The following is a 26,678-nucleotide window of genomic DNA, read 5'->3' as shown; positions in this document are numbered from 1 at the left end:
CCCAATGTTATTAATAGGGAAATAAGATAAATATATAGGAAGGCCGGTGTTTTTTTTCCGGAAAAGGTGGCAACCCTAATTCCAGTCTCTTATTCAAATCAATCCATGGTTGCTGGGGTGAATTCATTGGATCCTAGCAACTAGATAGCTAGGGTTGCCACCCAGCCGGTATTTAACTGGCCCAGCCAGAAAAACTGGTTGCAAGGCCGGTGCCGGTATTTAGGAAATACCGACAATTACAAGGCCGGTAAAATGGCCATAGCAGCTTCCCTGCTCAATATCCCCAGCTAAGCTTGCTACGGCGCCTGGGACCTCACGGCGCTTACGTGACGTTGTGACGTCACAATCTCACGTGATGCAATTTGTGGGCGTCTTTAAAGATGCGAGTGCAGGAGGATCGTGCTGACATAAGCAGAAGAGCAGGAGACTGTGCGGACTGCCTCCCTGACAAACTGACAGCACAGAACAGCACACAGGCCTCAGCCCACTCTTTTCTTCCGTCTATAGCTAAGGGTAAAGCCAGACGAGGAGATTCAGGGAGATTTTGTCGCCTGGCGACTTATCTCCACGTCTTTTGCGCGACTATCTCCCCGAACTGCCTCAGCGTCTTTTCCCCATAGGCTACATCGCAAAATCGCCTGCGCTAATGCACACGCGGCGATGCGTTTTCAATAGTCGCCCAAAGTTGCCTTAGTGAGGCAACTTTGGGCGACTATTGAAAACGCATCGCTGCGTGTGCATTAGCACAGGCGACTTTTCATTCTAGCCTATGGGGAAAAATCGCTGAGGCAGTTCGGGGAGATAGTCGCGCAAAAGACGTGGCGATAAGTCGCCAGGCGACAAAATCTCCCCCCGAATCTCCTCGTCTGGCCTTACCCTAAAAAGTACTTACCTATTCCACGCTCCACAACTCTGGCCCGCCCCTTGACGCCATGGCCACGCCCACAGTGACAGCACTATGCCCCCCCATGACATCACAACCCCACCCATTTTTAGAACGATCCTCCACCTCGTGGAACCGCCCCCTTCCCTGGCCGGTAAAGATTTTTCAAAAAGGTGGCAACCCTACTGAAATTGCAAACTGGTAGAGCTGCTGAATAAAAAGTTAAATAACACAAAAAACACAAATATTAAAAACCAACTGCAAATTATCTCCGAGCATCCCTCTATACATCATGCTAAAAGGTAATTTAGCAGTGTAAAACATATAATTTAGAAATAAAAACACCACCATAAAATCAGGACACAATCCCTTTAGCCAATCCACACTCTCATTGGCTAATACTAATCTGATAGTGAACCCCAGCAGTTATTCTATTTGGGGTGCCATGCTGCCCCCCAAATGCAGGACAAAGACTACATGCTGGATGCTAGTCACACACCACCGCTTTTATTGACAAATCAGAATTTAACAATAAAAATGAAAACAATAAAAATAGAAAGAGCCCATGTGTGACACTGTTTCTGTCTGTAGGGGGCGCCACTGGGACAAGGTTTCTGTGGAATCTTCACATTCAGTTGTAGTGAAATACGGGCGGCTGGAGATTTGGCACCAGATTGGCACTGAGCTAGGACTGTGGGTTTAGTATGACTGGACTGCACTTGGGGTGGGGGTGGGCAGGTGATGACCATAGAGGTGTAGAAAGAGCTGCATTGTGGGTAAGGTGGGCAGGGTGCTAGGGAAGGTTGTGTCCTTTACACCCAGTAACAATCCCGCCGCTATCTCACCAAGGATACTGACCCAAAGCTAGTGCTGGGAGGACCCCCCCCATACTGTCAGTTATGTAATACAGGGTGGAGAACCAATGAGCATCCAGAGACTGGTCACGTGCAAGGCTCGGGCAGCTTGTCGTCATCTGGGGGGCAGTCGACAAAATCTGCCAACATGGCGTCTGCGTCGGCAATTTGCTCCTGTGACAAATCAGATGACAAACATCGATTAGTTTGGGTGGCACCGGGTGTATTTCGGAGTGTAACCTGTGCACTCACCTCTTCCTCCGGTTCTGGCTCAGGCTTTTCAACAGTCACCTCCTCTGGCTTCTTCTCTTCTGTTTCTTCCACCGGCTCCTCGGCAACAGGGGCCACTTCAAGGTCCGGCTCCTCAAGTGGGGGAACGTCGCTTTCTTCCATTGGTGGAGGCTCGTCTGGAGGTGATGGAGGAGTGAGAACCGGAGGCTGAGGGGGGCTTCTGGTGAGGTCGCTTTCTGGAAGGCCTTCACCTGGGGCCTCTCCGGAGGGCTCTCTGTCTTCACTCTCCACAAGCATTAACAAGCCAGTATCCACGGCTTCATCCTCCTGCACCGGGGACAAGCGAGGTGGGCCCTCCTCCAGCTCCCCCTCATGCAGGGAACTGGTCTCTATCCCGTCAGGAATCTCCTCTGCCTCACTGCCAATCTGCATCTCATCTGGCATCAGGCATTCCTCATCCTCTACCTCTTCTTCATCATCTTCCCCTTCTTCTTCCAGATCTTCTTCCTCTTCTTCCGTAATACCTTCCTCGTCCTCTTCATAATCATCTTCTTCCAGACCCTCTAAATCCTCGTCTTCCTCTTCATCGTAATAATCTTCCTCATCCTCATCATCGTATAAGCCTTCCTCTTCATCCTCCTCTCCATCCTCTTCATCATCGCTGCTGTTGATGTTGATGACAGTGTCCACCTCTTGCTGGGGTGGAGGCGGGGCCTCTGCAATGGGAACTGGGGCAGAGGAGGGTCCAGCACATACTGGTGGTGCTGGTGGTGGTGGAGGAGGAGGCGGAGCTGCTGTGCTTGAGGAGGGAACTGCAGACGGGGCCACTTGTTCCGTCACTTCTTCTGTAGGAGGTTTTACAGCAGGTGGAGAAGGTTCTGGTTTGGAATCTGATTTAGCAAAAAGCCCTTCAGGTACAATGACCACACTGTCATCCGAGTCGCTCTCCAAGGAAATCTCTACGTCGGACGGCTCCTCCTTATCAAAATGAATGAAGACGGCACGTCGAGGCTTTTCCCCAAATGACTCTTCAGGGGGAGGAGACGGCACTGCGGCAGGAATAGGAGGCTCAGTGGACATGGCTGGCACCGTGGGTCTCGGAGGAAGGTGATTGGCTGGAGGCATAGCAGGAAAGGTAGACAGTGCAGCAGGAGGCCGAAGAGTGGGGGCATCTGATTGGACAGGAGGTCTAGGAGCAAGATGAGGCAGAGGACGTTGGAGAGAGGGAACTCGGGGATGGATGAGAATGCGACAGATGGCAAGTGCTTCTGTGGAGAATCTGGACACCTGAGGGTTAATTATAAACAGTGTGAATATCAATTCAAAAGGAATTTTTCAGTAGAAAACTTAGAACACTCTTCCTGCTTTGCAGTATCTTGGTTTCCACTGATTGGTTACCAGGCAGTAACCAATCAGTGACTTGAGGAGGGGCCACATGGGTCATAACTGTTGCTTTTGAATCGGAGCTGAATGCGGAGGATCAATTATAAACTCACTGAACAGTTATGTCCCATGTGGCCCCCCTTATAGTCACTGACTAACTCAGAGTTAGAGAGCTGAAAAGCAGGAAGTAGTGTTCTGGCTATTATGTTACACATCAAGTCACTCCAGCCTTTATACATTACATTTTTGGCTAAATAACTATATAAGAATTTTTTTTTATTTTGCACACCTTATTTATTTACCCAGTTCTTTTATGGCAGCTGAGATTCTAGCTATCTGTATAACAGAACATCCTGTCCCAGTGGCTGCACAGATCCTATCTGATCCCCATTGTAAGCAGCAGTCCTGCCCTGCTTTATGGCAGCTGAGATTCTAGCTATCTGTATAACAGAACATCCTGTCCCAGTGGCTGCACAGATCCTATCTGATCCCCATTGTAAGCAGCAGTCCTGCCCTGCTTTATGGCAGCTGAGATTCTAGCTATCTGTATAACAGAACATCCTGTCCCAGTGGCTGCACAGATCCTATCTGATCCCCATTGTAAGCAGCAGTCCTGTCCTGCTTTATGGCAGCTGAGATTCTAGCTATCTGTATAACAGAACATCCTGTCCCAGTGGCTGCACAGATCCTATCTGATCCCCATTGTAAGCAGCAGTCCTGCCCTGCTTTATGGCAGCTGAGATTCTAGCTATCTGTATAACAGAACATCCTGTCCCAGTGGCTGCACAGATCCTATCTGATCCCCATTGTAAGCAGCAGTCCTGCCCTGCTTTGAGGCTGAACAGCTCTCACCTGCAAGCTCTCCTCTGTGGTTCCTCCTCTGAATATCCTGATGGCACAGTGCAGAGGAGCAGGAAGCTTAGGGTTAGGAGTCAGAGTCAAGCACAGGAGAAGTCTGTACAGTTCCTTCCGACAATCACTGCTGATATACGGACCCAACCACTGGTCAGACCCCTGTTGGAGACGAAGCAACAGTGGGATGGACAGCTCCTGAAGTCTCTGGGAATAGAGAAAGGAAAAGTTCACTTTGGAAATAACAATGCTGGCGTTGCCTGGTACATGCTATGAGCAAACTTAGAGACTGTTCCTGCTGAATTGTGCTTAGTACAGGGGAATACCTATGCTGCCATAGTTTTATGGGATCTCTCTGTACAGACTATGAGTAAACTTAGGAGGCTGTTCCTGCTGAATTGTGCTTAGTACAGAGGAATACCTATGCTGTCATAGTTTTATGGGATCTCTCTGTACAGACTATGAGCAAACTTAGGGGGCTGTTCCTGCTGAATTGTGCTTACAGAAGTGGCATTGTTTCATAGTAATAAAAAGAGATTGACTCCTTCCGTTTCCATTAGATAAAGACAGAATTACAAGCCAGTGGGTGCAGGCACGGTGACAAGCCATATAAAAGCAGGAGTATCAGTGTATAAATTTCACTCACCCTGTGAACATCTTCCTTAATAACCGACCCACAGTGAAGAATCACACAGCACAGCCCTGAAAGACAAAGTAGTGAACAAGGGCTGTTTTCCCCAAAACCACATCTTAAGGGGGAAATATTGTGAAAATGCAAGTTTAATATAAACTTCCTCATACTGAAATAAGAAACTTTCTAAATACAATCATTTAAAAATTCTGCATTGTTTCTGGAATAATCAAGTTTATCTGCACTATTCCTCTCTCAGCATCTGTTTCTCTTCATTCTGTCTTCATGCAGCAGTTGGGTGTCAGATATTCATTGACAGTTACATCCAATATATCTTATAGGGGGGCTCCTTTCCTAGCAGATGTATTAGAGCTCACACAAATAACTGATTCCAGTACAAACAAAATCTAACAAAATAACTGCCTTTTGCACAAATTCTGCATGTAGAGAGACACGATGTCTGGTGATTTTAATAGAGTGAGCTATAATACATCTTCTAGGCAAAAGGAGCCCCCCTATAAGATATATTGGATCTAACTGTCAATGAATATCTGACACCCAACTGCTGTATGAAGAGAGAATGAAGAGAAACAGATGCTGAGAGAGGGATAGTGAATATAAACTTGATTATTTCAGAAACAATACAGAATATTTAATTGATTGTATTTAGAAAGCGTCTTATTTTAGTATGCTGAAGCATTTTCGCGATAGTTCCCCTTTAATGACACGTCATCATTATTTAGCATCTGCAGCAGGTAGAATGCTCACCTTTAAGGGCTGCAGCACACAGCTCAACATTTGCAGTGTTGTCCCGTTTGCGGTGACTCTGAAAATCGTCGTCCCCTACTTCCGACACTTTCTGCTTCTTTGCTCCAAGCTGCACAAACGTAGACATCTAGGCCGAGCATCCCACAATGCAACACAGAATACAGGAAAGGAGTGAATATGACTCGTAAGTGAATAGGTGTGCATGGGAATTGTGTGAAGATTTGAGAGAGGGACACAACTTGGCTGAAAATACACAGCAAAAAGGAGGCGGCACTGGCATTGTCACCTTAATGGCGTCTGTGGGTGGAGTGATGTCACTTAGCAGATTGGCCAATAGGATGTCTGAATGATGCATCGGCCCTTGCAGGACTCCAGAGGAGATGCCACACGTTGTCACCCACGTTTCCAGCACTCGGTACACGGAACAACGGAGGGAACTGCCGTAAGAAAGCAGTAGCCTCAGGTGAATACCTTGTAATGCAGGTGATCCCTATCCATGTAAGCTCCGTGTCCCAGTACCCACCTGTACGGCCTCTCCTGACCCGACGGGATCCCAGTTATGCCCTTCACTGCCGCCCAGGAAAGTAACAGCTGAGGAAATAACCTGCAGATCACTGCAGAGAAAGGAAGGAGCCGAGGGCCACACCTGTGTACCAGGGAATACATTTTAAAGGGATACTGTCATGGGGAAACATGATTTTTTTTAAAACACATCAGTTAATAGTGCTGCAACAGCAGAATTCTGCATTAAAATCCGTTTCTCAAAAGAGCAAACATATTTTTTTTTATATTTAATTTTGAAATCTGACATGGGACTAAACATATTGTCAGTTTCCAGATGCCCCCAGTCATGTGACTTGTGCTCAGATAAACTTCAGTCGCTCTTTACTGCTGTACTGCAAGTTGGAGTCATATCTCACCCTCGCCACAGCAGCCAAACAAAAGAACAATGGGAAGGTAACCAGATAACAGCTCCCTAACACAAGATAACAGCTGCCTGGTAGATCTAAGAACAACACTCAATAGTAAAATCCAGGTCCCAGAGACACATTCAGTTACATTGAGTAGGAGAAACAACAGCCTGCCAGAAAGCAGTTCCATCCTAAAGTGCTGGCTCTTTCCGAAATCACATGACCAGACAAAATGACCTGAGATGCACCTACACACCAATATTACAACTAAAAAAAATACACTTGATGGTTCAGGAATGAAATGTTATATTGTAGAGTGAGTTATTTGCAGTGTAAACAGTGTAATTTAGAAATAAAAACAACATCATAAAAATCAAGACAGAATCCCTTTAAAGAGATGCCTCTCACATGCCTAGTGCAAGAGAATGCACAGGGGCCGACACAAGCACTAATACAGCACATGGAAGGCATGGGTGGGCAATGCAGGGGTTGGGTGGATTGGAAGGCCTGTATCTTCTTCTGTAAACTCCTCCTAGACTCTCATCCAAAATGGACAATGTCTCATTCACACACACACATGCGGAAACAGGGCTGCCCCATTCCTTACGCTATAATGGTCGCTTCCAGAATTTCCAGGATGCTGCTGTGAACCCGCGGGAGGAGGAGCAACTTCAGAGATTCCTCTCCATGCCAGCTCTGTAGGGAAGAACAGAGAATAAAGGGGAGATGCACAAAGACTGAGGTAGGGGCGGATGTTCTAGTCCTACAGTCCCTTTATTTGAGCCTGTTATCAAAGTGAAGACACATCTCCATTACATCCCCATATGTAGCACACAGTGCCCAGTAGAAAAAGGTCAAACTGCCTTTATTAACACACCCAACAAAAAATTTGCTGGTTACTACACAGATACTCATTGGTTGTCTTACAACTGGTTGGCTGCAGTGGGTTACTACTCAAAGAAAAACATATACAAAGTAAGTGAATTCTCCATTCTTTGCCAGTTACTGGTCTGGGCATTGAGAGGAACCAGGTAGTGGGATCATTTGGGGAATCCCAGCAGCAGAGATATAAATATAAAAGGTATAATTATCAGCTTGTAGGGATGGTTATGGCTAGAAAGGGGTCACAGAACCATTGGTTTAAACATCTGTCGGGGCTTTGAACTTTACCAGGTTTTTTGGGCTGACGTTGACCACTCTGCAGACCAGACTCAGAATGTCCGACACTGGAACCCGCACTGGAGCTGGAAACTGTTCCCTGCACAATAACAAAGAACATAAAGCAGCAGCGATGAGGAAAGAAGCAGAGAGAGAGAGAGACAAGGGTCGATGGCAGTTGACTTGATAACTACAAGTGCCTGTTGCAGGTTAGTACAACTGGCAGGGAAGGCAAGAAATTCAGCCAAAGACACGGCAGCTCCAGTCAAAGGGAAAAGTGGCACTTGTTTATTTTAATGGCAGTTTACTGCAACGTGGAAATTAGGGATGCACTGAATGCAGGATTCAGAATCCGAAATTGCATAAGTAAATTAGGGGCGGGGAGAGAAATCGCATTATTTTTTGTCACAAAACAAGGAAGTAAGAAATGTTTTCCCTTCCCACCCCTTATTTGCATATGCAAATTAGGATTCGGTTCGGTATTTTGCCGAATCTTTCACGAAGGATGGGGGGTTCGGCCAAATCCAAAATAATGGATTCGGTGCATCCCTATTGGAAATGGAGAGCGCCTTGTAATTGACTGTTCTTTATTCTGGGGTCCACCCATGTTACCCCCAGAAATACCTAAGCAGCAGGCGCATACACTGGCCCAGGGCTGTAAATCTTCGAGCCAGCTGCAGCACACCGTGAGTCCCATCATCTTCCACAGAAGGGAATTCCAGCTCAGTGCCAGATCCCTCGTAGCGAGCCGTGTCTGTTTTGGGCACAAAGAAGAACGACAGAAACCTCAGTGACAGAAGAATGTTCATTAGATTCTATGTATGACTATAAAGAACTTCCATAGCACAGAACAAACATAGGTATTCAAGAAGAACCAGCCCCTCTCCCATAGAGCTAACAGTCTAAGTTTGGAGACTGTAGGGCACAAAGACAAAAAAGTCAGCTCTTGTGCTTGTGTTTGCTTTTTACCTCATAGTATATAAAGGCACAAGGCCACACAGTGTGTTAGGAAGTTCAGTAGAAGACTCACATGGAGAGCAATGCACATACAGGGAACAGTGACTGGCAGCTGTCCTTAAAGGATAAGTAAACCTTAAAAATAAGTGAATGTAACATTCTAAGCACTTTTGCAATGTACATTCATTATTTAATATTTTTTGATTCCAAGATATTAAGGGATACATGTACTGTTAATATGAATGAACTTTGTTACAACACCGCCACCTGCTGGTCATTTTCCCACCAGTCTGACCACCAAGTAGTCAAGGAAGTTGTCAGGAGAAAGAAAGAGGCTGCTCTGATGTTCTTCTGCTTAGGAAAAATTTTAAACCTTTCTGAAAATGTATTCATATTAACAGTACATGTATCCATTAATATCTTGGAATTAAAAAAATAAATAATGAATGTACATCGCATAAACTTTTTCACGTTATATTAATTCCCATAAAGACACATCTTTCCAATGATCTTGTGGGGCTGAGATCGCCATCTAGTGCAGATCTTTAGTTCTGAGTACAAAGCTTAAGTAGTCTTGTATTTCACCAAAAACCGTTTGTTTTTTTTTTACTATAAAATCCGATTTTTTTGTGGTGGGGGGGGCTTGCATTTTTTCGAGATTTATTATACCCCAGGGATGGAAAAAGTCCAAATCAGAAAATCCGGAATCTCAGACCTACCGAGGTTGTATATAAGTCATTGGCAGAGGTCCCTATCCTATTTGGAATTATCTGTGGTCTGCGCTGGAATTAAACCGAAAATCTGAGTATTTTGAAAAACAAATCCGAAAAAAATAGTGATTCGGGAAAAATATCTGAAAAAAATCGTACCATCTCAGATTTCTGCGTGTTTGTCACCGATTCAATTAAATGGTGCTTTCTTAATAATAAATAAGGTCCAATAGTGGAGTCTAGTTTGGTCAGACTTTTTTTATTTAAATACTCAGAAAAATTTTAATTTTAATAAATAAGGCCCTTAGTGTTAACTCCTAGATGATAGCTCAAAGCTAATTGAGAGAGAAAGCTTCACTGGGAAGTGACTGAGCTGTAGAATAATCTGGGCTAAATAAATGATAATAAATAATAGTATTAATTATATAATAAATAATAATAAAAGAAATCTGGGCAACAGATAGAACGATGCCAGCAGCTCTCTGTGCCGCCTCTAAGTGCCCGTCATTACTCACCAGTTTCGGAGCCTTGGTAGAGCTGCAGGAATACAGAGTGCAGGGAGCAAATGACACTTTGGATCTGTCTCTCCCAGTTCTCAGTGTGTTTGATCCCCTGTGAGAATCCAGAGCCGAGGGAGGGCAGGAGAGAGTAGCACTGACAGGCCACCTGCACACAGAGAGGAAGGAGGGTCAGTATTGGTTGAGAGAAAGGGCCAAGCTTTGCCCCATTTGTACTAGGGGTTGTACGTATATGCAGGGCCGCCATCAGGGGGGGACAGTTGTCCTGGGCCTGGCCGCTGTACTCACTCTGTAGCCGGGCCCCCACTGCTGTCAGCATATCTCCCAACATTATGAAAATAAAAAGAGGGACAAAAAAAGTTGCTACACGTGGCCACACCCCCTAATTACCATGTTCATTTTACAAAATTTCACAGGTTATAAAAGTTTAAACATTTCTGTGGTTTAAATGTTTCTTATCTGCAGCTGTGGGTGTTCTGGGCTCTCTGCCAAAAGCCAATTAAGTTAGAAACATTGTTTCTTTTTCTGGCTGTTCAGTGCAGAGAAAAACAGGACTTTCCCATATGCTGTCAGGGAGCTGCAGAATCGGTTGGGGAGGGCAGAGCTTCTTCTGCACAATTCTTTCCCCTCCCCAGCTTCTAAACGATTGGTATTTTCATGAAGTCCCGGTAAAGCCATACAGTGATTGGATAAGCTGGGAGGGAAGGTCAAATTTCAACCTCCAGCCTATCCAATCCCTGTGCCGATCTACCGGGACTTAAAGGGATACTGTCATGGGAAAACATGTTTTTTTCAAAACGCATCAGTTAATAGTGCTGCTCCAGCAAAATTCTGCACTGAAATCCAATTCTCAAAAGAGCAAACAGATTTTGTAATATTCAATTTTGAAATCTGACATGGGGTTAGACATATTGTCAGTTTCCCAGCTGCCCCCAGTCATGTGACTTGTGCCTGCACTTTAGGATGGAACTGCTTTCTGGCAGGCTGTTATTTCTCCAACTCAATGTAACTGAATCAGTCTCAGTGGGACCTGGATTTTACTATTGAGTGTTGTTCTTAGATCTTCCAGGGAGCTGATTTCTTGTGTTAGGGAGCTGCTATCTGGTTACCTTCCCATTGTTCTGTTGTTAGGCTGCTGGGGGGGGGTAATATCACTCCTACTTGCAGTACAGCAGTAAAGAGTGACTGAAGTTTATCAGAGCACAAGTCACATGACTTGGGGCAGCTGGGAAACTGACAATGTGTCTAGCCCCATGTCAGATTTCAAAATTGAATAGAAAAAAAAAAAAAAATCGGCTTGCTCTTTTGAGAATTGGAATTCAGTGCAACATTTCTGCTGGAGCAGCACTATTAACTGATGCGTTTTGAACAAAACATGTTTTCCCATGACAGTATCCCTTTAAGAGAAAACCAGTAGTATAGAAACTGGGAAGGAACGTGCAGGCGCTACAGGTCTGCCCATCCTACCCGATTCTGCAGCTCCCTGATAGCAGAGGGGGCCCGGCCACAGAATAACAAGACAACTTAAAGATGGTGTACATCTGGTTTGCTTCTCATCCGCCAATAGCCAATTCTTTACATACATAGTTACACAGAGTTCCTAATCCGTCTCTCGTGGAATGCCAGGGCTCATTTATGATTTATTGATGATTTTCCTTATCTGTTGGGTGGATTTCTAGCCAAGGGGACAATAGCTTTTCAAATTTGGCTGGGCAGCCTCTACTTTCGTAGGGGAGTCTAATGGCAGGAAGGATTTTGTTGACAAGGTTGACCCACTGGTCCACTGTAGGCGCGTTGCTGCCCATCCAATTCATTATGATTCATTTTTCTGCATAGAATAGTAGTACTCCGACCAAGGACCTTGTTTTATTTAGTGGGAAGTAGTTCTCTACCAGGCCTAATAAACAAGTTTCAGGAATATGTAAATTTGGAAAATCTAGGCTATTCTCCAGATTGAATAATAATCCCTCCAAAATCAATATATTGGGGGCATTCCCATGCCAGATGGAGGAATGAGGCATTCAGATCTTGGCATCTGGGACATTCAGCCATTGAACAACCACCCATTTTTTGCAGTTTTATAGGTGTGTGTATATCTGGTGGAGAAACTTGAATTTGATCATTTAGTCCCTAGTGGTTATTAGGGAATCCGTTGCCTCCTAACATTGTTCTTCATTTATAGCTGGCAGTATCTGTAGCCATTTTGTTTTTGCTCTATCAAATGGCAGGGGGTTGAGCCAATCAGGGCCCGGTAGAGGCGAGATGTAAGCTTTCTGGTTTGAGGGTCCCTAAGGATGGGTTCAGCCGGAAAGGTGATGTACTCAAATTGGGCCATGAATGCGTGTCGTAGTTGTAGGTACCTGTAAAATTGTACGGGGTGGGCACCAACTTTATTCCTCAACTGTGTATAAGTGGGAAAGGTATTTTCCACCAGCAGGTCTCCCAATAGCTTGAACCCTATTGGAAATCCTGGAGCCCTATAAAGTGTTGCAAGTGGGAGTTCTTCTTTACGAGAAGCAGCCCAGACTCTTAAATGGAGTTGAAATTGTTGTTGGACAGGAGGTATCGTCTGCTAGCGTTCTATAAGACAAGTTCCTGAGGGCTTCCCACGATCCTAGCTGGAGGGCTAGAAGAATTGAGCCTGCATCTATATGTAGCCAGTTGTGTATATGGTGAACTTGACTAACCAGAACATAGTAATAAAGATGTGGAAGGGCGAGTCCTCCTCCTGTTATCGGGGCTATAAGCAGGTTCCACAAAAGACGGGGTACTTTGATGGCCCATAGGAAAGGGATGAGAATGGAGTTTGTCCTGCGGAATATTGTCCTTGGGACCCACAATGGGGAGTTGTGGAGTTTGTACAAGAATCTGGGTAAAAATATCATTTTATACAGGTTCGCCCTCCCCCAAAAAGTAAGAGGTAGATTGGACCAAATTGTTGTTGTGGTTCGGAACTGGTCTATGATGGGCTCGATGTTGTCTTCTATGTATGTGGCTAGATCAGCTGATATTAAAATTCCCAGATATTTAAATTTGGTGACCCGTTTAATCCCATGGGTGCTTGTTGGCTGGTGTGGAACTGAGTCAATTGACATGATCACCGACTTGTCTTTATTTATGTTAAGCCCTAAATACGTTCCAAAGTGCTGGAGTGCTTCCAGGGTTGCTTGTAAAGAATCTTGGTGATCTGCCAGGAATAGCAAGAAGTCGTCGGCAATAATGCAAGTTTGTCCTCCAGTGTATCAATTCGAAATCCTCGTATGTTGGGGTTCTGTCTGATATGTAGGGCCAATGGTTCAATAGCAATGGCAAATAATAGCGGAGACAGAGGACAGCCTAGCCTGGTGCCCCGTGTCAACGGGAAGGGGGAGGATAGTGACCCATTAATTTTAATTGGTGCGGTCGGTCGATGATACAGTAGCTGGATCCAGCCAATGAAGTGGGGCCAAAACCAAAGTGTCTTAGGGTTTCCCATAAATAGGGCCATTCTATTGAATCAAACGCTTTGGCTGAGTCTAAGGAGACCACTATCCTGTCACCAGTGTTATCATGTTGGGTTCGTAGGTGTGTTTACACCCGTCTAAGGTTGGTCGAGGTGGATTTTTTAGGCATGAACCCCGATTGATTGGAGTGAATAATGGAAGAGATCACCTTTACCAGTCTAATCGCTAGTTTTTTGGCATAAATCTGTCAGTGTTGATCAGGGACATTGTTCTGGATCCTTGTGGTCTTTATGTATCAGAATTATGATTGCTGCATGGAATGAAGGGTCAGCTGCTTCTTCAGGTGTCAGATGGGGGAAATCAATGGGGTGCAAGAATTCTAACTGTTGTGTCTCTGTGTAGGTGGCTTTGGAGCAATATAGGGTTTCAGAGCGAGCTTTTTTAATGGTACTGAGCAACTAAATCAGGCAAGATGTTTTTTTCTGTTATGTCCTTTTTTCTATTATGAAAAAGTATTTTCTGTTATGAAAGTTATTAACATGAAATTGATTGTTCGTGAAAGCTAAAGCCCACACAATTGTATTTTAGTAGAAATGATAATTTTAAAAAAGTTGGTATTTAACATAAATAAAATTGGCCTACTTAGCATTGTGTGAACATTTCTGAATCTTACGATCTGTGCTTTTTTTTTTTTTTTTAAACCTTAGCCACTAATGTGTGATTTGTTTAATAACGTTTAGGATGGGGGGCCCAGATGATTATGTTGTACTGAGCCCGTGATTTGTGATGGCAACACTACGTATATGCACTCTCAAATGTGGCTACTATTTGTACTCATGCTACTCGCAGCAATGTCTTAAAGTGCTCTGCCCTAGTTCTAGACAGATGCGGAGTGCTTACCTCTTGGATTTGCTGGTTTTCAGCATCCAGGAGGCTCAGAAGAAAAGCAGTGAGTTTCCCCTGCAAAATATAAACGTGATCAATCGGGTAACGTGGGAAAAAGTTAGCGAAGACTTTAACTAACTACAAGGGAGTGAAGACAGGCCAAGAGGGGATTCCGAAGTATAGGAATCATCGCTGAAAGAGCAGAGTAATTAGGACCAAGTGTGCCGAGTGATAACAAGTGACAATAAAGATAATATAGTATTTTGCAGAATTACCTCGGCCTATATATATATATATATATATATATATATATATATATATATATATATATATATATATATATATATATATATACACACACACACACGTATAGGAAAGGATGTATGCCATAGAATTTTATCCAAATAATTCAAATTTTGAAAAAAATGATTTCCCTTTTCTTTGTAATAATAAAACTTGTACTTGATCCAAATTAGGATATAATAAATCCTTATTGGAAGCAAAACCAGCCTATCGGGCTTATTTAATGTTTACATGATTTTCTAGTAGACTTAAGGTATGAAGATCCAAATTGCGGAAAGACCCGTTATCTGGAGAAACCAGGTTCCGAGCATTCTGGATAACAGATCCCATACCTATAGTACCAAATAGTTAAAAAAAAAAAAAAGTATACATGGTTTATTTCCCCTTTAAAGGGGTTGTTCACCTTTGAGTTAACTTTTAGTCTGACGTAGAGATGGATATTCTGAAATAATTTGTAATTGGTTTTCATTTTTTATTATATGTTTTTTTTTAAAGTTATTTAGCTTTTTATTCAGCAGCTCTCCAGTTTACATTTTCAGCAATCTGGTTGCTAGGGTTCAAATTACCCTAGCGACCATGCACTGATTTGAATAAGAGACTGGAATATGTATAGGAGACGCCTGAATAGAAAGATGAGTAATAAAAAGTAGCAATAACAATAAATGTGTAGCCTTACAGAGCATGTTTTTTACATGGGGGTCAGTGACCCCCTGTCTGAAAGCTGGAAAGAGTCAGAAGAAGAAGGCAAATAAATAAGCTATAAAACGTAAATAATGAAGACCAGTTGAAAAGTTGATTAGAATTGGCCATTCTATAAAATACTAAAAGTTATCTTAAAGGTGAATCACCCCTTTAATATAGTCAGGAGACAATAGATTAGGAATGAGCGGGGCTCTAGCAGGAGTGGCTGTGGCCAATGTTGGGAAGTGGGTGCTGAAATACAAGTCTGCTTGTGTGAAGGGAATATTTACCCGTAAGGAGCCACAGGCTCTGGGATAGGAGAGAAAGCAGGATCGGATTCCCTCTAAGGCTGGGACCAGGCACTACAAGGAACAAAACATGGTGTTTAGTCAAATCACATTATAGTCCCCTCACTCATCCTCCAATTCCTACTCCAGCCCCTGCCAGTTTTACTGCCCCTTACCTGGCGCCTCAGGCCCAGCAGGGAGGTGAGCAGACCTGGGATGTGATTGGTGGAGATTTCCCGGGATAATTCTGGCAATGCAGAGGAGTGAGCAAGAAGGGAGCGCAGGACAAAGACAGCCAGACTGACCACTCGCGGGGGATCCTGAGACTGCAAAGAGAGGAGAGAAATATTGAGATACCCAGAAGAACTCCTGACAGTCTAACAGGTGACTGTGTGTGTGTATGTATAAATACATATATATATGTATGTACTGTATATATGTATGTATGTATGTATGTATGTATGTACGTATGTATGTACGTGTGTATGTGTGTACTGTATGTATGTATGTACTGTATATATGTACTGTGTGTATATGTGTATATATATATATATATATATATATATATATATATATATATATAGATAGATAGATGATAGATAGATAGATAGATAGATATACTGTATATATGTATGTATGTATGTACTGTATATATGTACTGTATATATGTACGTATGTACTGTGTATATATATGTATGTACTGTATATATGTATGTATGTATGTACGCATGTATGTGTGTACTGTATATATGTACTGTATGTACTGAATATATGTATGTACTGTATGTGTGTATGTATGCATGTATGTATGTATATATATATGTGTGTACTGTATGTGTGTATGTATGTACTGTGCATATGTATGTATGTACTGTATATATGTATGTATGTTAGTCCAAGTGGGTTCAGCACACCATATGGTAGAAAATGACCCGGTGCTACTCTCATTAGCAGTATACAAAATAGCAAAAAAGTGAGGTGCACACCAGGAGCCCTTAAAGAATTAAAAATGTCTTTCTTTATTTAATACATCTTTAAAAACAGGTCAACGTTTCGGTCTTTGCCTAAGACCATTCTCAAGACCATACATACAGCATTACAAATGTACTGTGAATAAATAGCTACAACCAATTACACTCAGCCAACCACGTGTTCTAGAATGGCCCATGTGATCAGGATCACCACTCCCCTGATAGGGGCTGTGCTAACCATAAAAAAACCGTGTCAAACTATGGACAATGTTGGTGCTTCCGTCAAATGAATACTTTACTTAAGGTTGCATTCTTGGTAATAAAGTAACAAAACTGTTCAATTACCACTATCTTGTCTAAGAATGTGTCGATGACATCTGCAAATGTATCAATTACTAGATCATGACTTATAAAAAGTTACATTACACAGTAATTGGCTTCCTGCCCAGTTAGATTCAAAAAACATAAGAAAGAGCAATGCTCATTTAACCCTGCCGGTGCCAGAGTGTACAACTCCCTAATCCAGAACACCTCTCTCTGAAGCAAAATGTTTGATCTATTACCCCCATCTCCTGAGTGGGGGGATATGATCAATGGCTATGTAGCGACATGTAGGCAACCTATGGCCCGCCTCCAAGAATTGATTTGCCACCGGTAATATATGTGTGTACTGTATGTATGTATGTATGTATGTGTGTGTGTGTGTGTGTGTGTGTGTGTGTGTGTGTGTGTGTGTGTGTGTGTGTATGTATGTATGTATGTACTGTGTATATGTATGTACGTGTGTATGTATTGTATATATGTAAGTATGTATGTGTATATATATATATATATAACAGGATTTTTTGATACTCACCGTTAAATCATTTTCTCTGTAGTCGATAGGGGGACACAGGGAACAGCTGGGGTTAAGCTCCACCCTCCGGAGGCAGGACACTTGAATAATTGATTAAAGGGGCGTGACCTAGGGTCTGGCTTAACCCGGTGCTACGCCAGCCTAATCAGTTTGTACCAAAGAGACTGCTAGCATAAGAAAAAACAAAACTGAATGAGCAGAACGGTAACTCAGGGAGTATTCCCTTATGGACCAACTTGGTCAACATCTCGCCGCGGGGCGGGAAGCCCTGTGTCCCCCTATCGACTACAGAGAAAAGGATTTAACGGTGAGTATCAAAAAATCCTGTTTTCTCTGTCGTCTCAGGGGGACACAGGGAACAGCTGGGGACTTAACAAAGCAGCCCCGAGAACAGCAGGGTGGGAGCGGAAGAGATCGGTACACATTATTGTACCACAGAATGTAACACCTTACGGCCAAACGAGGCCTCAGAGGAAGAAAAGGTGTCAAGTCTGTAGAACTTTGTAAATGTGTGCACAGAGGACCAGGTGGCCGCTCTGCAGATCTGATCCAGGGAAGCCGAGTTGCGCCATGCCCAGGAAGCTCCCATAGCTCTGGTGGAATGAGCACGCACTCCTTCGGGAGGAGATCTTCCTTTAGAGACATAAGCTAGATGGATGAGTTCCTTCAGCCAGCGTGCAATGGAAGTCTTAGAGGCTGCCATGCCTCTGCGGGATCCTTCGGGAATCACAAACAAACGTTGGGAACGTCGAAAGGCCTTCGATTTCTCTATATACCAGCGGAGCGCTCTGACGACATCGAGACTATGAAGTCGTCTTTCTTTAGTGTTAGCCGGATCCGGGCAAAGGGAAGGTACAATAATTTCCTGGTTGATGTGGAACGAAGACACAACCTTGGGTAGGAAGGAAGGAACAGTGCGCAGAACTGCCTTATCCTTGTGGAAAACCAGGTAAGCTGGATCACAGGAGAGAGCACTGAGTTCGGATACTCGGCGTGCCGACGAAATCGCCACCAGGAACACTACCTTCCAGGTAAGCAGCTTGTCAGAGATAGTACCCATGGGTTCGAAGGGAGGATCCAGTAAGGCTGCAAGGACAAGGTTGAGATCCCAACCTGGAATCGGAGGGCGGAACGGTGGTGCCGCATGGGCAACACCTTGCAGGAAGGTATGAACGGTATCTTCGAGGGCCAGTCGAGAATGGAAGAGGGCTGATAGTGCCGACACTTGTACCTTCAGTGAGCTAAGCTTGAGACCCAGTTGAAAACCCTGTTGCAAAAAGGACAAGATTCTTGGTATGTCGTAATCCAGAAAAGGGAACCCGGCTTCTTGGCACCAACTCCAGTAGCTGCGCCATACCCTATGGTAGGCTTTGGACGAGGTAGGTTTGCGAGATTTCAACATTGTGGTAATGACCTCGTCAGATATGCCTCGTCTCCGCCAATTGTCCGCTTCAATAGCCATGCCGTCAAAGCGAAGAGGCCCGGATTGTGGTGTGCTATGGGCCCCTGGAGAAGGAGATCGTCCCTGGCTGGTAGTCGCACTGGTGGAGACACCGACATCTCTTGAAGATCGGAGAACCAAGTTCTTCTGGGCCAATATGGGGCTATGACAATGACCTTGATGTTCGATCGTCGTATCTTTTTGAGGACCCTGGGCAACATGGGCAGAGGAGGGAAGACGTAAGCTAGGTCGAAGTGCCAACTTTGAGTCATGGCATCCACTCCTGCTGCTAACGGATCCCGGGCGCGAGCGAAGAACGATTGTACTTTGCGGTTGTTTCTGGAGGCCATCAGGTCTATCTGGGGAAGGCCCCACTGACTGACTAGGAGGGAGAACACCTCTGGGTGAAGCTCCCATTCTCCTGGGTCTAGTTGGTTTCGGCTGAGGAAATCCACTTTCGTGTTGTTCACCCCTGGAATGTGGATGGCTGACAGCCGTACTGAGTTTAGTTCTGCCCAGCTTAGAATCTGTTGGGCCTCCGCTAGAGCTGCCTTGCTGCGGGTTCCTCCTTGTCTGTTTATGTAGGCGACCGTGGTGGAATTGTCGCTCTGAACTCTCACTGATCTTGTCTGCAATTGCTGCGTCCAGTGCTGGAGAGACAGTCGGACTGCCCGAAGTTCTAGTATATTTATTGGGAGAAGTATTTCGGGAGCGGACCATAGGCCTTGCACGGATAGGTTGTCCCATGTCGCCCCCCAGCCTAGAAGACTGGCGTCGGTAGTTATCACTGTCCAATCCGGGATTGCCCAGGACTGGCCCGTTGACAGATTGTCCCGTTGCAGCCACCACAGGAGGGAGTCCCTTGTCGACTGTAGAAGAGGGATCTTCTGAGAGAGTTGACCTCCCTTCCAGCGGGACAGTATGTTGGCTTGGAGAGGTCTCAGACGAATTTGTGCGAATGGTACCGCCTCCATGGACGAGACCATCGATCCCAATACTTTCATGGCCAGATGAACTGTGGGAAACTGGAGAGAAGCTAGATGGCGAATTTGATCTCTCAACTTTCTCTGTTTGTCCAGTGGAAGAGTAACCCGCTGGGAAAGGGTGTTGAACTCCAACCCCAGAAATGTCATCTGATAGCTGGGAATGAGATTGGATTTGTCCCAGTTTATGGTCCAGCCGAAGTCTTGCAGTAGTAGGATCGCCCTTTGGAGATCCGATTTGCCTTGTTCCATTGTCCTGGACTTCAAGAGCAGGTCGTCCAGATAGGGGGTCACTGATATCCCTTGAAGGCGCAAAGAGGCTGCCGTCACCGCCATTAATTTGGTGAAGACCCTGGGGGCGGAGGAGAGGCCAAATGGCAGAGCCACAAACTGATAATGGCGATTCTTGAAGGCAAACCTCAGGAAGCGATGATGAGGTGGCCAGATAGGGACGTGGAGGTAGGCGTCCTTGATATCCAGAGACATCATCAGTTGTTCCGGTTCCATTCCTCGGATTACAGACCGTAACGTTTCCATCTTGAAGCGAACAGACCGTATGTGTTTGTTGAGGTACTTTAGATCGAGTACTGGTCTGAAGGAACCGTCTCTTTTGGGAACCAGGAAGAGATTGGAGTAAAACCCGGAGAATTTCTCCTGCGGAGGTACCGGGACAATTACTCCGTTGTGTTCCATCTTGGAAATACAGTCCAGAAAGGCTTGAGCCTTGCTTGGGGCGGATGGGAGCCTGGACATCAGAAATTTGTTGGAGGGGGGGGAAGAGAAGTCCAGATGATACCCCTCCGACACAATCTCGTTGACCCAATTGTCCGAAGAATGTCTTGTCCACACCTCCCGGAATTGAAGCAACCTGCCCCCAATTGGTTGCCGTGACCCCGGAGGGGGTGACCCGTCAAGCTGAAGTGGACTTGTCTGCTGGAGGCTTGTTATGGAACTTGTTCGGTTTCCACGCTGAACGTCCCTTATCGCCGGTCTTTGTTCGGAAGTTGGAACGGTGTGGGGAATTGCTACGCCTGGTGTAACGACCACTTTGGCCACGAAAATTTTTGCCTCGCCTGAAGGAGGAAGGTGTTTTGGATTTAGGCTGAGGGAGAAAAGAGCTTTTTCCTCCAGTGGCCTGAGAGATGATCTTCTCTAATTCCTCTCCAAAGAGTTTCTGACCCTTGAAAGGCAGTGAAGTAAGGGACTTCTTGGAACTGATATCTACCGTCCAACTCTTAAGCCAAAGGGTTCTACGGGCTGCTACTGATAGAGCTGAAGTGCGAGCCGTAATCTGGGCAGCATCCAGAGTAGCATCACACATATATGCAGAGACTTCAGCAATCGCTTGTGCTGTGGAGAGAAGTTCAGTTCTGGGAACTCCCTCTTGAATGTCCTTGACGAGAGACTCAGCCCACGTCTGTATGGCCCTGGATACCCAGGTAGAAGCCAGGACAGGGCGTAGTGTAGATCCGGCAGATGAGTATAGGGATCTCAAGAAACCCTCCAGCCGTCTATCGGTAGGGTCCTTGAATGCCGCCGCATCAGTGACTGGAAGAGCTGTGGTTCTTGAAAGCCTAGAAACTGGAGCGTCAACCATAGGTGGCATGGACCACTTGTCCACCCAGTCCTTTGGAAAGGGATAGGATTTGGAGAATTTTCGGGAAGCCTGAAATTTTCGTTCGGGAGTATTCCATTCGTCATTAACTATGGCAATGAGTTGATCGTGAGCCGGAAAAACCGTAGAGGCTTTTTGTTGCCTCTTGAATAAGCTGGCCTCTTGAGATTGTTGATCAGGTGAAGGAGTAATTTTTAGTACTTCTAGAACACTCCTGATAATGTTGTCAACGTCATGTTGAGGTTCACGGTGTCTGGACGCTTCGTCCTCATCCTCTTCTCCAGAAGACACGTCAGAAAGAGGAAGTTCGCCTTCGGAGTGAGATGAATCTGCTCCTGCTGATGAGCAGTCCGAATGAGGAACAAAGGAAGACTCCCCTTTAGAGGGGTCTGCTCTTTTGCGTTTGCCGCTGGATTTCTGGCCTAACTTGGCTAGAGCCTTTCCCAAGTTGTCTGCAATGGCGGGTAAACTTTGAAGAGAGGCCAATGATTGTGAAAGCTGAATAGCCCAAGGAGGAGCCGTTGGAGCTGCGGAAGTGCTTGCGCCCCCATCTAAGGTGATGTCTTCTATATTAGAAATATCAGATGGAGGCCCTGAAGGAGAGGTTCCTGGAATGGAAACAGAACCCTGCCCCCTGGAACAGGATTTGCAGAGAGGCTCGCCCTGACCCCCTGAAGTTTTAGCATTGCATTTGGTGCACATGAAATAAGTGACCGTAGCTGGTGCTGCCACTGCTGCTGCTCTCCCCCCCGGCCTTGGGAATAGCCCCCCTGACTTACCTTCTGCCATTGCAATGTCTATGGTACCTGCTGAATAGGTTTGGCAAAGGTACTGGGAACCTGCAGAGAAGTGCCACAGCTGTTATTGTTAAGGCTGAATACTGCTCTATTAGTGGTAGAGAGTATATCCCAGGACTGAAGGACTTGTGCGTCTATGCCCCTGCTGTAACCCGCAGCGTGTGAGAGAATGCGCTGCTTTCGGCGCGAGTGAATCCAAAATGGCGCCGTGGAACGCATGTGTGCGTTCCAGCTACGGCGCGCAGCGAAAATGGCGTCCACGCGCAGGGAGAAGAAGCAGGGAGACTCGCGTCGCTGCTGAGAGCTACGAGTCCGTCCTTAGGGCAGCGTGCAGGCAGGGCCATGCCAGAAGTAAGCAAACAGGCTCAAAACAGTTAGGAGTCCTGCCAGTCTGCGCCTGTTGTGAGTCCCATAGAAGAACCACGGCAGGCATAAGTGCAAGGCAGAGGGGGGGGGGGGGAGGTTGAGCAGGCAAGTGAGTGTGTTAAGATAATTCCGGTTATCTGGTTACTCACAGAAGTCATACCGGCCCAGAGACCCTGTATCCTTAGCAGGAGTGGGTATTAGTGGATGGTCGTTATAGCCCAAGGGCTAGGAAGAGACCCCGGTATGAATCCAACGAAGGAGGTCCCCTGTTGAAACAGGTAGCCCTGCTCTGGGGGAGACCCTTGTCTGATGAATTCTTCTGTAGATATATGTAGAAGTGCATGTCCTACCTCCAAGCAGGACACTTAAAAACTGATTAGGCTGGCGTAGCACCGGGTTAAGCCAGACCCTAGGTCACGCCCCTTTAATCAATTATTCAAGTGTCCTGCCTCCGGAGGGTGGAGCTTAACCCCAGCTGTTCCCTGTGTCCCCCTGAGACGACAGAGAAATATATATATATGTGTGTGTACTGTATGTGGTAATGTATGCATGTATATATGCGTGTACTGTATGTGTGTATGTATGTATGTATGTACTGTATATATCTATGTATATACGTATGTACTGTATATACGGTATATATCTATGTACTCTATATATCTATGTACTCTATATATCTATGTACTCTATATATCTATGTACTCTATATATCTATGTACTCTATATATCTATGTACTCTATATATCTATGTACTCTATATATCTATGTACTCTATAATTCTATGTACTATGTACTCTATGTACTCTATATATCTATGTACTCTATATATCTATGTACTCTATATATCTATGTACTCTATATATCTATGTACTCTATATATCTATGTACTCTATATATCTATGTACTCTATATATCTATGTACTCTATATATCTATGTACTCTATATATCTATGTACTCTATATATCTATGTACTCTATATATCTATGTACTCTATATATCTATGTACTCTATATATCTATGTACTCTATATATCTATGTACTCTATATATCTATGTACTCTATATATCTATGTACTCTATATATCTATGTACTCTATATATCTATGTACTCTATATATCTATGTACTCTATATATCTATGTACTCTATATATCTATGTACTCTATATATCTATGTACTCTATATATCTATGTACTCTATATATCTATGTACTCTATATATCTATGTACTCTATATATCTATGTACTCTATATATCTATGTACTCTATATATCTATGTACTCTATATATCTATGTACTCTCTATATCTATGTACTCTCTATATCTATGTACTCTCTATATCTATGTACTCTCTATATCTATGTACTCTCTATATCTATGTACTCTCTATATCTATGTACTCTCTATATCTATGTACTCTCTATATCTATGTACTCTCTATATCTATGTACTCTCTATATCTATGTACTCTCTATATCTATGTACTCTCTATATCTATGTACTCTCTATATCTATGTACTCTCTATATCTATGTACTCTCTATATCTATGTACTCTATATATCTATGTACTCTATATATCTATGTACTCTATATATCTATGTACTCTATATATCTATGTACTCTATATATCTATGTACTCTATATATCTATGTACTCTATATATCTATGTATATATGTATGTACTGTCTATATGTATGGCAGCTCTCACCTGGATAATCTGCAGGAGACTGCGCAGCCAGGACACACAGTGCTGCACAAACACATCCGTGGGAGACTCTTCAACCGCCAAGGCCAACAGAGACAGCCCCTCAATCCTGAGAAGGAACAAGAGAGCATAAAGAAACAGCTGCACTCCAATCCCAGGAGAGAGACAGGTACAGGCAACGTGCGTCTGAACAATAAAATAGACAGCACCCACAGGGAGATACTGGTGTCCCCCCCAGGGAGCAGGGACTGCAAGTCATCAATGTAAGGCGATATTTATACCTCCTCAATAAACCATTCTCTGCTGTATTTAAGGAATGAGACTGCCCTCCCAGCCCATTGCCTTTTAGTCACACTTCTCTCAGGCGCACGATCATACGGAAAGACCTCGGACTGAGCCATGGAGATTGTCTTTATCCATCAGACAAGGTAGGATTCCAACAGCTTTTATATATGGGGTGCTGAGCCTAGAGGGGCATATAGCGGGGTGCTGAGCCTAGAGGAGCATATAGCGGGGTGCTGAGCCTAGAGGGGCATATAGTGGGGTGCTGAGCCTAGAGGAGCATATAGCGGGGTGCTGAGCCTAGAGGAGCATATAGAGGGGTGCTGAGCCTTGAGGGGCATATAGAGGGGTGCTGAGCCTAGAGGGGCATATAGTGGGGTGCTGAGCCTAGAGGGGCATATAGTGGGGTGCTGAGCCTAGAAGGGCATATAGTGGGGTGCTGAGCCTAGAAGGGCATATAGTGGGGTGCTGAGCCTAGAAGGGCATATAGTGGGGTGCTGAGCCTAGAAGGGCATATAGTGGGGTGCTGAGCCTAGAGGGGCATATAGTGGGGTGCTGAGACTAGAAGGGCATATAGTGGGGTGCTGAGCCTAGAGGGGCATATAGCGGGGTGTGAGCCTAGAAGGGCACTTAGTGGGGTGCTGAGCCTAGAGGGGCATATAGCGGAATGCTGAGCCTAGAGGGGCCTATAGTGGGGTGCTGAGCCAAGAGGGGCCTATAGTGGGGTGCTGAGCCTAGAGGGGCACTTAGTGGGTTGCTGAGCCTAGAGGGGAATATAGTGGGGTGCTGAGCCTAGAGGGGCATATAGTGGGGTGCTGAGCCTAGAGGGGAATATAGTGGGGTGCTGAGCCTAGAGGGGCATATAGTGGGGTGCTGAGCCTAGAGGGGAATATAGTGGGGTGCTGAGCTTAGAGGGGAATATAGTGGGGTGATGAGCCTAGAGGGGCATATAGTGGGGTGATGAACCTAGAGGGGCATATAGTGGGGTGCTGAGCCTAGCAGGGTATTACAACTGATCCTTCTGCGCTGCATTTACCCCAATACTCACCACACACGGAGAATTGGGCACTTACCGAGAGCTGGCCGACGTCAGGCGAGAGTTGCAGCTGCTGAGGAGACCAGACATGGCAGCCGGCAAGCCCTGAATCAAGGGAGAGAGTGTTAGTATACCCCAGAATGTGTCATGTGCAGCCCAAAAGTGGGACATAATATGGCTTTATTTCCTTGTTGCTATTAGATGCCACATGCTTGAAGTAATACACATGATTCTATGGCTTCTTACGGAAGTTGGAATACTTGTGGCTTTATAATTAATTGTTCTGATTCCTGTAATAAGAGATCTCAGCCTTGTTGTAGGAGGATGCTGTGACTTTAAAGGAGAACTAAACTCTAAAAATGAATATAGCTAAAAATGCCATATGCAGAAAATGAGCTTCCCTGGCTGTAATATAAGCTGATGCTACAGGTTTGCTGATTATTAAATTCTGATGCTAATTGCACTGGTTTCTGTGCTGCCATGTAGTAATTATGTGTATTAATTACTAATCAGCCTTATATTGTGACATTTCTATTCTATGTGTACTGTATATTGTGAGTGGGTCCCTAAGCTCAGTAAGTGACAGCAGCACAGAGCATGTGCAGTGAATCAGCAGAAAAGAAGATGGGGAGCTACTGGGGCATCTTTGGAGACACAGATCTTTACTGCTAAAGGGCTGTCGTTGCCTTGGGCTGGTACAGAAGCACAAAACATAGATATAGATAAAGATAGTGATATATGAGCCGGGACTCCTCCTATAAGAAACATAACGAGTCAGGAATATACAGGGGCAGAGTCAGTGATTATAAATAAGACCTATAATAAGAAGCTAATGGGGCAGAAGTCCCTATGAATTGTGCCCACGTGACGTGCATGACACATGTAAGTACAGTCTGAGGCCCCGCTTGTCTACAAAACACCGCCCTCCCGCCGACCAATGAGGAAAGCGATATCCCTACCTCCCCCCGGAAGGCGCCATGCTCTCGCAGCCCCCGGATGGCTTCCGCCAGTTCCCCCTCGCTCAGATCTCGCTCCAAAATCCCGGCAATTGTCACCTCCATCCCCCGGGTCCCAACACACACGGCCGCCATCTTCCCGCCAGCAGCGGCTCGTCATCAAGCCGCGACACAGCACGTGATGTCAGTCAGGCGCGTCATTGGACGTTTCATAGC

At 45.1% G+C, this 26,678-nt stretch overlaps 1 protein-coding gene across 2 annotated transcripts; it reads right to left on the bottom strand.

The window, feature by feature from the left end:
- Positions 1–1,368: 1,368 nt before the first annotated feature.
- Positions 1,369–26,678, bottom strand: pelp1.L (proline, glutamate and leucine rich protein 1 L homeolog). 2 transcript variants are annotated; one of them, NM_001095636.1, is given in 17 exon segments: positions 1,825–1,911; positions 1,990–3,255; positions 4,204–4,410; positions 4,850–4,905; positions 5,603–5,729; positions 5,889–6,039; positions 6,126–6,248; positions 7,121–7,209; positions 7,684–7,771; positions 8,296–8,425; positions 9,854–10,004; positions 14,200–14,259; positions 15,459–15,530; positions 15,632–15,781; positions 24,192–24,297; positions 25,544–25,611; positions 26,466–26,567. In NM_001095636.1, coding segments are annotated over 17 exon segments (3,033 nt in total).

Source organism: Xenopus laevis, chromosome 3L (genome assembly GCF_017654675.1).
Source record: "Xenopus laevis strain J_2021 chromosome 3L, Xenopus_laevis_v10.1, whole genome shotgun sequence".
NCBI classification, from domain to species: Eukaryota; Metazoa; Chordata; class Amphibia; order Anura; family Pipidae; genus Xenopus; species Xenopus laevis.
This window is presented reverse-complemented; position numbering and strand designations above follow the sequence as displayed.

Excerpts from the sequence above, each read along its gene's own strand:
- pelp1.L (XM_018251187.2), bottom strand. The coding sequence starts at position 26,597 with ATGGCGGCCGTGTGTGTTGGGACCCGGGGGATGGAGGTGACAATTGCC. Across the intron at positions 14,260-15,458 it reads GAGCCTGTGGCTCCTTACGG|GGGAAACTCACTGCTTTTCT; the intron begins GTAAATATTCCC and ends TATATTTTGCAG. Across the intron at positions 10,005-14,199 it reads AAAACCAGCAAATCCAAGAG|GTGGCCTGTCAGTGCTACTC; the intron begins GTAAGCACTCCG and ends CTCTGTGTGCAG.